At 44.4% G+C, this 11,869-nt stretch overlaps 3 protein-coding genes across 4 annotated transcripts; 1 reads left to right on the forward strand and 2 right to left on the reverse strand.

The window, feature by feature from the left end:
• Positions 1-78: 78 nt before the first annotated feature.
• On the forward strand, positions 79-2,821 carry LOC135938261 (LETM1 domain-containing protein 1). Its single transcript, XM_065481829.1, has 5 exons — positions 79-226; positions 286-513; positions 688-964; positions 1,019-1,330; positions 2,528-2,821. Exons 1-5 carry the CDS (start codon positions 171-173, stop codon positions 2,705-2,707), a joined length of 1,053 nt encoding a protein of 350 aa, XP_065337901.1. The 5' UTR covers positions 79-170; the 3' UTR covers positions 2,708-2,821.
• Arp3 (Actin-related protein 3) lies at positions 2,794-5,584 on the reverse strand. The gene is made up of 6 exons (XM_065481828.1): positions 5,424-5,584; positions 5,100-5,351; positions 4,502-4,794; positions 4,157-4,425; positions 3,307-3,576; positions 2,794-3,242 (listed from the first exon to the last, which is right to left on the reverse strand). The coding sequence occupies exons 1-6, from the start codon at positions 5,465-5,467 to the stop codon at positions 3,114-3,116; spliced, it is 1,257 nt and encodes a 418-aa protein (XP_065337900.1). The 5' UTR covers positions 5,468-5,584; the 3' UTR covers positions 2,794-3,113.
• A 1,513-nt stretch (positions 5,585-7,097) lies between these two features.
• On the reverse strand, positions 7,098-11,685 carry LOC135940889 (uncharacterized). 2 transcript variants are annotated; one of them, XM_065485989.1, is made up of 5 exons: positions 11,458-11,685; positions 11,182-11,394; positions 10,990-11,124; positions 10,233-10,849; positions 7,098-8,238 (listed from the first exon to the last, which is right to left on the reverse strand). In XM_065485989.1, the coding sequence occupies exons 1-5, from the start codon at positions 11,488-11,490 to the stop codon at positions 7,098-7,100; spliced, it is 2,139 nt and encodes a 712-aa protein (XP_065342061.1). In that variant the 5' UTR covers positions 11,491-11,685. The 2 variants fall into 2 exon arrangements, with proteins under 2 accessions (XP_065342061.1, XP_065342062.1); XM_065485990.1 differs by lacking the exon at positions 11,458-11,685 and having other exon boundaries at positions 11,177-11,303.
• Positions 11,686-11,869: the final 184 nt, after the last annotated feature.

Below are 11,869 nucleotides of genomic sequence, written 5' to 3' on the forward strand. Positions count from 1 at the left end.
ATCTTCCACAGATTTGCAATAAAAGATTTTAATGACTTTGTTTGTATGAGGAAAGAGGAGGAAAAGCTCTTATTTAACCCTTTTTCACTCTGGCCAGAAAAAGACAAGATGTCATGTGTTGAGAAAAGCGCGCCAATTTCAAACGAGCTCCTCGCACACATGATAGTCAGATGGTTCGAAATGTCCTGAGGAGGCTGCTTTTTCGGGCGCCAACGGCGCTCCGGAGGTGAGAATCCACTCTCAAGTCGTTCCATATTAACCCTGAATTGCCCAACTCCGCATCAGGTGCTGCCATGGAGAGCCCTCGTCCTCAGGTCAGCCGCAACCGCCGCCCGCAACAGACAAGGAGTTATTGGCACGGAAGGTGCGCAGGTACACCCTTTCTCGCTATGTCTTCTACGTGCGGCGCTTCGAACACACCCTGGAGGAGAACTTCCCCTCGGCTATGCACGTCTACCGCGTCTTTGTGGTCGGCATTAAGGATTTTTACGAAGATCTCAAGCATTTCATCAGGTTTGTTTTTTATTTATTTATAGGTGCAGTAAAAAATTTATCTCCCTTAAATTATCACAAACAAAATTATTAGACGGATTTATGAGTTGTTTTTCCACGAGTTTACAATTTATTGATGTTCTTAACTGTATCATGACCAAAATTGCAATTTCCTTTATTATTTTCTTCTCTCAGGGTGGCCAGGTGGATCAACCGAAACGGCAGAGACGGCCTGGCGAGGAACGAGCTGGAGCTGCACTTCCAGATGCCCAAGGACATGGTCAGGGTGGCGCCGGTGCTGCTGATCTCGGCGCTGCCGTTCGCCAACTACGTCATTTTCCCGCTTGCCTACATGTTTCCCAGACATCTGCTCAGCAGGCACTTCTGGTCCCTCCAACAAAGGGTCGATTTCGCTGCCATTGCCCTGAGAAAGAGACTGTACAACCAGAGGCCGATACTTCGCTGCCTGCAGGTCCGGGACAGGATTTATTTATTAATTAATTAAATTATTTTCGACTAATTTCAGGTCCGTCTGGGCGACCTGGAGGAAGGCAAGCTGCGCGACCAGTGGGCAAACATTTTGGGCCTGCTGGGCAGCGGTGCCCACCCAAACCTGCAGCAGATCCAGCAGGTGTCCGGCCTGTTCGCGGAGACGCAGGCCTTCGGCATGGCCGGACTCTGGGCAAACCACAAGAACGCCCTCGTGCGGCTGCACGGCATGCACATGGGCTGGAAGCGCAGGTGGCGGCTGCGCGAGAGGGCCAAGCTGATCAGGGAAATGGACTTTATGATCACCGAGGAGGGCGTCACCAGCATGAGCAACGACGAGATGAGATATGTGAGTGGAAAATTAATTATACTGAAGAAATAAAACCTGTTCTCGTTATTAGGGTTGCAGAAATTCCAAATTTACAAAAAAATGCTGATTAAGTTTCATTTTTTACCAGTTTCTTGCAGGCCATGTGTGCATCTCAGTTTTAATTAATTTTCTATTCATTTGCTGATTACCTCAACTAGGAAATTTGTCAGAAATTGCAGCAAATGGCAATTAAAAGATAAAATGTGATCACTCCGACCGCAATTTTAAGATTTTCCCAGGGAAAAATCATTTTTTGCGTTTCTTGCACAAGATATTGGTAAAAATTTAGTGGTTGGTAAGCAAATAATGCAACCTTGCTTGTTTTAAAAGGTTCCAAAAATGGTTACTGACTATTATTTGATAATTTTAATTAATTTAAATTTAAGCAATTACTATGAATTATTTGTCTTTTTTTAACTGTGACTCTTCAGCCAGTTTACGCTGAAATTTAAGCTAGTTCAAATACAATCAAGTAATTTTATACACTTGAATTAAATAAAAATAATACTAAGAAGCATATTTTTTTTCTCTTGCTAGGGAATAATGCTCACAATCTTCTTTAGCATAAAATTGGCCGAAAACAAACTACAAAATGCATCAAAAGATCCTCAAAACTGTTATTTGCACTGGAAAGTGCTTAAAAATATTTATTTATTTATCTTTCTCACGTGCGACATCACTGGTATTTAATTTTAATATATTTATTTATCTTGAAGAAACCTACTCTTTGTCAGAGGAAAGTGGCGTTAAATTTTTATTTCTACTGATAAGAAATTACAAAAAAATGCTACCAATTAACAACCAACCCCTTCTTTTTTAAAAAAATCGCTCGTTTCGGAAAAATAACTCAGCCTACGGTTGAAAAATTATTACTTTTGGAACTGTCCAAGAAGTTCCAACCAACTTAAAAAAAGAAAATTAAATACTGGAAAAAATTGCCGGCTGGTCAAAATTCGGAGCCTTTTTTCAAAATTCCTATAAATAAATTTTTCCTTCAATCCGCTCGCTTTAAACTTATTAATCGTTAGGCAAACGAATGAAAATAAACAAATTTAAGATTCAGGAGTAGAAATATAAATATTCACGATTTAAATTCAGTATCTGTCAAGCTGTGTTTTGTTTACCTGGACTGATTTTGAGAATAATCTAATCTAAAGTAATTTTCTTTGTCTTTAGGCGTGTTTCCTGCGGGGTTTGAACCCGGTGAACGTAAAGACGGACGAGTTGGTGTTGTGGCTGCACAAGTGGACGCTGATCAGCAACAACACGGACGACGAGCACCTGTCGCTGATCCTGCACCTGCCCATCCTGCTGGGCTACAACCAGCCCTCCAACTGGGTCCTGCTCTACCAGTGAGCCGACTTTGTGATCTTAGCCTGTACCTGTAGTAGCCCTGCATTGTAATTATTGTATGTTGTTTGTTAATAAAAGATGCAGTTAGCTAATTGGCATAACTCTTCGTTTATTGTGTTTATATTTTTTTCATTTGCGTCGCATAAATCTGTTTAAACGATAATAATTATTAAGATCAGTTAACAAAGCCAAATTATTATTACAATAAGTTGATAAAAAACGCGCACACTCGTGCGGAATGCTTCGGTATCGATGACCATGTTTTCAAATCAATCCGTGTCGCGGAAAAGTGGCAGAAATACGATACTGATTATTTAGTGATTCGAGAAATCTCGCCAAAATGAAATAATTTTTGAGCAATTTAGCCGGGCCAGTTTCCCACGACACATCTGACGAAAAAAATTACTATTCACGTCATGGTGCCGAAGACTGGGTTGTGCCGGCAAATACTGGGCCCGTATTCCTCATAGGCTGCCTTTGTGTGGCACACCTGGTAAAATTCTGGCGTTGAGGCAAGCATCGAGCCTCCGAACCACACCTGCGCCAATCGGGGAAAATCCATTTATTTAAAAAAAAAAAATTAAATTAAAAAAAAGACTCACGGCGTATCGTTGCATGTGGTGCGAGATGACTTGGACCTCGATGGGCTTTGGGGTGATCCGTCCGCCGCTCAGGGTCTCGCTGAGCCTCAGTCTGGCGTCGACAGTGCGTTTGATGTCACGCTGCAGACGTCGGCCGAAGTCCTTGAACATGGTCGAGCCGCCGGACAGCACGATGTTGTGGTACAGCGGGCGCCGCACGTCGATCGGACAGTTCTGGATCACCGTGTCCACGATTTCTGAGATTGGCGTTGTGAAGTCCGGGTTCGAAAACTGCAATTTTAATTTTCTATATAAATAAGAATGATTAAAAATTGTTCTGCCCACTTTAATATCCCTCTTTATCCCGCAGTCAGCTGATAAGTGGAGTTGACTAAATGCAGAGGGAGATAAAAATGGGCGGGGCGAGGGATTGGCCATTTTTCCGCGGCACAAACGAAATTCAACAATTATTGAGGTAACAATTTAGAGTAATATGAAAATTCGGCCGCTCATTCGACAGGTTTTTGATTAGACTTATACTTGAGATACCCTATCAAACTTTTTCAGGGTACCCCGACGCTTCTAGATCGGTTTTTAATGTACTTTATAGCAAATTTGGAGACACTAACGACGATTTTTCATCCTTGACTGTCACCCTGTCCCTGACCCTCCTCAGGTCGTGCGACCTGAGGATTTTTTTGGCTTATATATGAGTTTGTAGGTCAATTTCTACATTTTTACAGACAGTTGCCCAGAGGGCTGGCTCAAAGCGACCGTCTGGAGGCCTGAAGGGCTCACACTTTTAGTTAAGAATTTTTTAAAATTAAATAATGAGAAAAATACGCCTAAATTTAACGCTTTGGGGTCTTACCTCCGGATGGAAGAAGATCTCGGGGCCGAGGAAGCGCTCGTAGCCGACGTCAACAGCGAATGGCTGTTTGGTGACGGCGTTGACGCCGTCGAAGCGCTTCATCCACTTGGACGGGTCGGCGTCATACTTGGCAAACTCCTTGGCGATGTCAGGACAGATATAACTGTAGCGCTCCTTGATTGCCTTGGCCGTCTCCAGCGACTGTTCCGGGGGAATGCCCACCTCGCGCTCGCGCAGCAACGACTGGATGAAATACGTGATGTTGCGACCTGATAAAAAAATCGATTAAGTTAGATTTTTTATTTTTTCCAGTTTTTTTAAAATTAATATAATTTGCATTTATACCTGCGATGGGAATGTGCTTGATGCAACTGCCGATGACGTAGCCCTCGGCGACAGGGATGACGTGTGTGACACCGTCGCCGCTGTCGACGACGATGCCGGTGAGGGTGCGATTGGAGGCGCTCTGCGAGGCCCAGCTGGCGGCCAGGGCGAGCACGGCCTGCACCGCGATGTACAGGCCGGGCACGTTGAACGACTCGAACATAATCTCGGCCGTGTACTCGCGGTTCTCAGGAGTGTTCAGCGGCGGCTCCGTCAGCAGGAAGTAGTGATCCTCTGGCTCGGCTCTCAAATACCTGGATAAATTTAAAAAAAGGAAATTTGGTGCGTCATTAGATATTAAAACTGGTTAAAAGTGGAGGTAAAGTACAGTTATAAATTTATATATATCCCTTGATTAAATAATCAGCGATCAAAATTTTTCTTTTAAAAAATACAAGCAGAAAAAATTACAGCAAATAAATATTTTTTCCATACTTTCAAACCATAAAGAGGTGGAAATTTCCTGTTAATTACCATCCGCAAATTTGTGATTTTCATACGAAAATCAATTTCAACCCTTACAAATGGCCGACAACTGTAACAAATCCAATTTTCCTACTTGAAAATGCACTGCTCGAGGAAGCGTTCCATCAGGTCCCAGTCCTCGACGAGGCCGTGCCGCACAGGGTACTTGACCGAGTAGCCGGTGGCCTCGAACGCCTCGTCGCCGATGAAGAAGTCGAGGTCCTCGACGCCCTTGGCCATCCTCCGGCATGACTGGTCGCCGACCTTGGCGTTCTCTCTGATGGCGATGGCCGACGGCACGATGAACTGCGGCTCCTTGTTGCCCGCAAATCCCATTTTCGAGTAGCTGTCATTGCGACACGGTTAGGATTTTCGTAATTAAATCTACTTCTTGGGGCCGCGGCGGGCCGAAACTCACCCGGTGCCGACATCGATCACGCAAGGGGGCATTCGGCCGGCCATCCTGACTATTTGGCGGCTCTCCGCGCTCCCTGAATGTGTCTAAGAAGTAAAATTTCGCTCAGCAGGAAGCTGTGGACATCGCTCGGTGTGTTTATCGCAGCCGCAGTTCCACCCAGGGGAGTGCCTGTCCTGTGACGTCACCACCCGATGCGCCATTGTTTCTTTAATGATCCCCGAATTCTCGTTTTGGCGCGAGATTTTTCCAAGCTCGGAGAAGTTTGGTCTTTGGTGATATTTTGCTTTAATATTTATAAAATACAGAATATGGTTATATTTTCCCAGTAATTTTAAGATTTTCGAGATGATAAAGAAGGGGGATTAAGCATTTTTCACCATTTCAATGCTGCTACTCACACCTCATACCTCATTGTCAGACTATAATTTATAAGGTTGGCTAGTTTGATTTTTCGGGGATTCTTCATGAATAATTCGAAGAATCTACCTCCTGTTTTTGAAACTGAATTATTTAATTAATAAGAGATTAGGAAATATTTTTATCCTCTAATTGCAAAAGACCTCCTGAGTTTATTTTCTGAAATATCAGAGCGTTAAATTTAATTTACACCCCAAAATGAGTACTATTGGCTGCTAATTGTGTTAAATTAGTCTGGCCCATCCAGGGGGCTACCACTCTTATGGGCCGAACTCGTTCCCGCTAAGAGCTTTCCCCCCCAACCGTTGGTGTCGCGTCGGTCGCTTTAAAACAGGGTTATGGCCGCCATATGCGGTGTTTTGGGGGGCGTAACTTTATGACGTCACAAAGTTACGCCCACAAAACACCGTATATGGCCGCCATAAGACCTGTTTTAAAGCGACCGACGCGACACCAACGGTTGGGGGGGAAAGCTCTTAGCGGGAACGAGTTCGGCCCATAAGAGTGGTAGCCCCCTGGGCCCATCCGTCCGGTCAAGTTGGCAACACTGCGTTTTCGCAAACTTATGCCGCTTGCGCTTGCTTTCTGATCCACTGCCAGCAGTTCTCCTCGCTGTGTCTGTTTGTTGTTTACAGACACATTAAGACAATCGGACTGGGCGCCCTTGATCGTGTTTGCAGGGCAACCTGAAGAGTCTCTGAGTTTAAACACGCGAGAAAAGCGCCATTACGCTCCGCTAGCCCTGGCCGAACCTAAATGAGGTGAATTTCCCACGTGTGTTGGCCCGATTTCCTAATTCATAATTCGTTTTGTGTCGAGTGCAGCTCTCCCAAAGGCTCGGTCAACGGCTTGGCCCCGAAAAGGCGGCCAGAGCAGCAGCAACCTCACCTTCCGACGAACCTGGCTCCGCAGCACTTCGAAATTATCGAATTTATATCGAACTGTATGGCTACATTCCCGCAGATGGGTTCGAATGATTTGCACTTTTGTCGCATTCTTCACAGGCTGGACCCAGACGATCCAAGACGCCGACTGCAACAAGGCGACTTTCTTCCAGCCCAGCCACAAGGACTCCAAGGCCGCCGAAGCTGACCACACGGCTCAACGGCCGCGCAACACTTAACATTCCACCGACTGCTGTTATTTATTAATTCTCTTAATTTTTAATATTACTTTGAGACTTTTGTATATATACTTTATTACTGTTCCCATCTAATACAATATTCATTTGAGAAAGGGACCCGTTGCTTTTAATTCTTAACTGCACAAAAAGTCATTCGCGTACGCGAGTAATATCACATCGTCAGTCTTGATCTCGACCTTCCGCGCGGAGAACCTGAACAGCAGATGGCTGCTGGGGGCCAGGAACGTCGCCACGAGTTCCTCGTCCACCGCAAATGGCCTCAAGTCCGAAAACCTGGCGTTGGCCGCCTCCGTTCCGAGGACAACACACGATTGCGGCCAGTCCGACACTTGATTCCACAGCATTTCGGCCATTTCCTTCCGTTCTTTACACGGCAAGGGTTGTAAAATCCGCGTCAGGTCGATTTTCCAGCTGGGTAAAGAACAGCAGCACATGCGGCCGTTCTGTTTAAATTCGGCCCTGACCTGAAATTGCGCCGGATAGGGTTTTTCTGGGTTGTAAACCGTGGTTGCGGTTTTTTCATTAGAAACCCGTCCAAGGAGCAGCGGCTCTATCAGGGTCGAGGGCTCGAAAAACACGGCGACCGCCTCTAATCCATTTCCTGCACTCGCAGCAATCATTTCAAACTCGATTTTCGCGTATTTTCTAGACTTAATCAGGATCAAATATTCCTCCAGCGACTCCGTACTGAATTTCTCAGGTAAAATCATTCTTTCAACCCTGAGACTGAGCGCCGGCTGGTCCACGAGGGTGACAGACTGCGCCTTGTGGAAAAAGCCTGGCTCGAGTTCCCTCTTTTGCTGGCGCAGCACCTGCCGCACGTTGGCGTCTGTCAGGCAGCTGAGGAGGGACTCGAACGACGCCACCCTGGCCACGACGTCTTCCTCGGCGCTGCTGGCGGCCACGGCGCTCAGCAGACCTTTCATTTCCTCCACAAAGTCGGCCGGATCGAACACCTTGATGATTTGGTGGCACGTCGAGAGCAGCAAATGCGCCTCGTCGGCCGGGAGGCCCTCCCTGACGATGGTTTTGATCAGGGCGAGGCTCTCCTTGGGCCGGGCGACCGCGGAACTGCGCGACGCCACGGCCTGACGCAGTAGCATCACGAAAAACGGCAGATCACTTGGCTCCGGCGGGGTTCTTTCTAATATGGACGGAATCAGGTTGGGCAGGTCCAGTTCAGGGACGATCTGCACCAGTTCCAGCAGGTGCGGCGCGAAACTCAGGTCGTCCAGCATCAGTCTCAGGGCTTGCCTGAAATGCAGAATAAATATTTAAATTATTCGTTTTTAATCTAAATTACAAAAAAAGGTTTGAAGAAAATTTACAAATTGATTTGGTTATATTTGTTGATTTCTGCAGTTTGCTGGCATTTCTGTTGGAATTTGAAAAGATGACTGGATGAATAAATTTATGGAGCATTCAGACGTTCCTACATTTTTTTTTTACTAATTTTCTTAAACGCACATTCAAGATAAAGTCATGAATTGTTTGTTCTGACACAGTTTTTTCTCAATGTCATGTAGCCAGGGTTCGCAAATTTAGCAATGCGCAAAAAAGAGACTGGAAAAACATCAATTTGGGGTTTTCTCGAATTTAACTCCGTAATTTTGAAAATTTTATGAACCCTGCATGTAACCCACCTTATCATAGTTGTTTGGGGAAGTTAATATTGATCAAGAAACCCGGTAAATTTTTGTAAGTTTCAGTTTCAAAGATAATTTATTTTTAAAAAAAAAAAACGATGAAATTAACTAGAGCAAAAACTATTGAAGTAAAAGTTGCTGGCATTCATTTTTGTTGAATATTGAACATAGGCGATCGGTGGATTTGGATACACCTCAAGTGGCAGTGGCCAATATCGTGGAAAAAACCGGAAAAAACCATATATATATATATATATACACCGTAAATGCTATATACAGCAACCTCCCGACCAAATTGTAAAGCAAAAGTACTTATTATATATAACAATTTAATTATTTTAGTTTTGTTTATATTTAAAAGGTAAAAGTGATTTCTTTATTCAAGATCCAAAACTAGATAGTAATAAGAGCGCACAAATTTTATTATTGGAGAAGATCTACTTTTTGACTAAAATATCCACTTTGTAACTCAATCACTTTTATAAAATAATAGCTCAGCAAATAAAATCAAATTTAATTTTTGTCACAATTGATTAATCAATTGGAGAGTAAAAATTTGGGTGTTTGTCGAGCGCGGTGCGCATTTTAAACTCGACTGCCACGACAATTTCCCTAACCAAAATGTCTTTGTGCATCATATTTTTATAATATTCAATTCAGCATTTTGACAGACGTGCCTGTTTTGTTTATTCTCAATCAGCAATCAGCTTTTCCAATCAATAATTGCACCAAAACAAGTAAAAATTGAAGTCACTGTCACATTCGCGTTCTCTCCCACCACATTTAAGTGACTTTGGCTACCACTTGCTGCTTATGGGATTTTACGTGTTAAATTTGGAGGTCGCTGATTGGTCCCAATTTCCCATTTGATTTAACCCGTGGATTCGTGTGGCACTAGCCTAGCACACGGGTCGCTAGTACGCATGCGCTCGTGTGCTTGCGCTCTAGAGCGAGCAGGCGGCAAGCCTGCAGACTGAAATATAAAGCAAACAATGAGAAATTTGGCCAGGAAAATTGAAATTTAGGAATTTTTCCTTCCTGCCTCCTTTAGACACCTCAAGTGACCCTTGACCCACTTACATGCACCGATCGCCTATGATATTGAATAAATAAGGGAGGAGATTAAAAAATAGTCAAAACAGCTTACAATTAGAGAACTGCAAAATAAAGAACTTCCTTTTAACTACTTATATTTTCTCTGTATCTACATTTTAATTTATTTAATTGATTTTTGAGCAAAAAAAGTTGGTTTGAGTGGTTTCCCAGGCGAAAGGCATTCTAAACTTTGAAATGGGAGATATTTTTAGCCTTGAAGGTCGGTTAAATATTGCTTACAACGAAAAATTAAGTAAACAGAAACATAATTTATTGCTTAATTTCATTTTTGTTCTTGGCTTCACTCCTCGTATATTTTTCAAGTGAAGCAACCCTTTCTGAAAGTTAAATTAGACGTCCAACCAATTGATCTAAAGAATCCTAATTTTTCCAGAGCTGAAACAAACAATTTTTTTGAGGTATTCGGGATTACAGAGCACCTTTATCCACATTTTTACGATTTAAGCAACAAATTTATTCTTTTAAATTTCCTAATCCAAACTATACCTCTTGCAAACGTCATGCAGGTGCTCGTGCTTGGACGCCAAATAGAGAACCTTGGCGTTCACCGCCTTGTAATCAGTGCTGGACGCGTCTTCAACAGCCGCCTCAACGCCCTGTCCGCACGGCCCGGCCAGAACGGCGGCGATCTTCTTGAATTTGCTGTGCGCGCCGTCTGCAAAGGTGATTTCCGGCGTGGCGGGCGTGAGCAGGTTGAAGGTGCTGCCGACGTGCGAGGCGACGTCGAGGAGGACGAGTCGGGAGGCGGCCGGCAGGCCAGGGTGGTTGCTCAGGGCCACGATTCGCTTGAACAGCAGCATTCGGTCGAAGGCGTCGAGCAAGCCGGCCAGCCGCACGGCCGCGGTCACCGCCGTCAGGCTGAAGGTGGCCAGCAGCGGCTTGAGGAACGCCTGCGTCAGGTACGGCGAGGCCAGGTTCGCCAGCCGGCTCGAAACGAACGCCACCGCGGGCGTCGACAGCAGCGGCAACTGTGCCATCAGGAAGGCCGCCGTCTGCTCCTCCGTGGCCAGCAGGCTGAGGAACTGCAGCAGCGGCTGGTGCGCCACGGACGTCTCGAACGCGGCCAGGGTGTCCACCACGGCCACGGAAGCACCGATCAGCTCCTGACAATGATACAAATTTATTTTTACATAAAAATGCGAGAAATAAAAATGCTCGCTTTGTCCCGGCGCATAGCTCAACATTGAAACTCAATTTTACTTATTGTTGCATGGAAATTTTCTGTAACAATTTACCAACTAACCTCATTGTAGAGTTGAATTTCCGTCAGACAAATGGAAGCGATTGATTTTAGCATGTCATTATTTCCATTGCAGTAGGTCAACAGCAAATCGGTATGCTTCAGCATTAACCTTTTACAGGAAGCATCAGCTGCAAACTGCAGGGAAAATTATTATCTAGATAAATCATCCTTTAAACCAAATTATTACAATACTTTAGCGTGACAGGTAAGCAAGAGGGTCGTCGCGGTTTGTACAGCCTGCGAGCGGACAAGGTGAAGGGGGTCTTTGAGGGGGACAGCAGTGTTTTGGACTCGTTGGAGCACTTCCAATGCCACCCGAACCTCCTCCACGTCAAGCTCAGCGCTTTCGAGCTGGAATAACAGCTCCAGTTTCTCCGCTTCGTCTATTCGGTCACTCAGGATGCTCTGTCATGAATATATTTTTGAGGGTAAAGCGTTGTCAAAAAATTAAAATTAATCCAGCCGTACCTTTAACAAGGATTTAAAACTGCGTTCAACCATGATTTGGAAAAATATTAAATTAAACAATTTAATCTGCTTTATCTGTTGCCTCGTGTGTACCAAGTTGATGCGTGTTTACCGCACTTTTGCACTTTAACTGTATCATTTGTTTAATAAATATAATCAAATTCAATTTCTATTTGACGATCACATGATCCACAACCACACAAACACAGAGTCGGGCAAGCTCTGTTAGTCTGTTGGTTGTTACTTTGTTGTCAGTCAGCTGTCAAGGTCAGGGAGTGGAGCAACATATGATCAGTAATCTTGCCAACCGCATGAAAAGCAAAGTAAAATTTCTCCTCTAATTAAATCATCAGAATTCCGAGAATTTCTAAACTTTTAAGCAAATATACTTTCAAAATGTTAGAGATATCAA

This window comes from Cloeon dipterum, chromosome 3 (genome assembly GCF_949628265.1).
Source record: "Cloeon dipterum chromosome 3, ieCloDipt1.1, whole genome shotgun sequence".
Taxonomy (NCBI): Eukaryota; Metazoa; Arthropoda; class Insecta; order Ephemeroptera; family Baetidae; genus Cloeon; species Cloeon dipterum.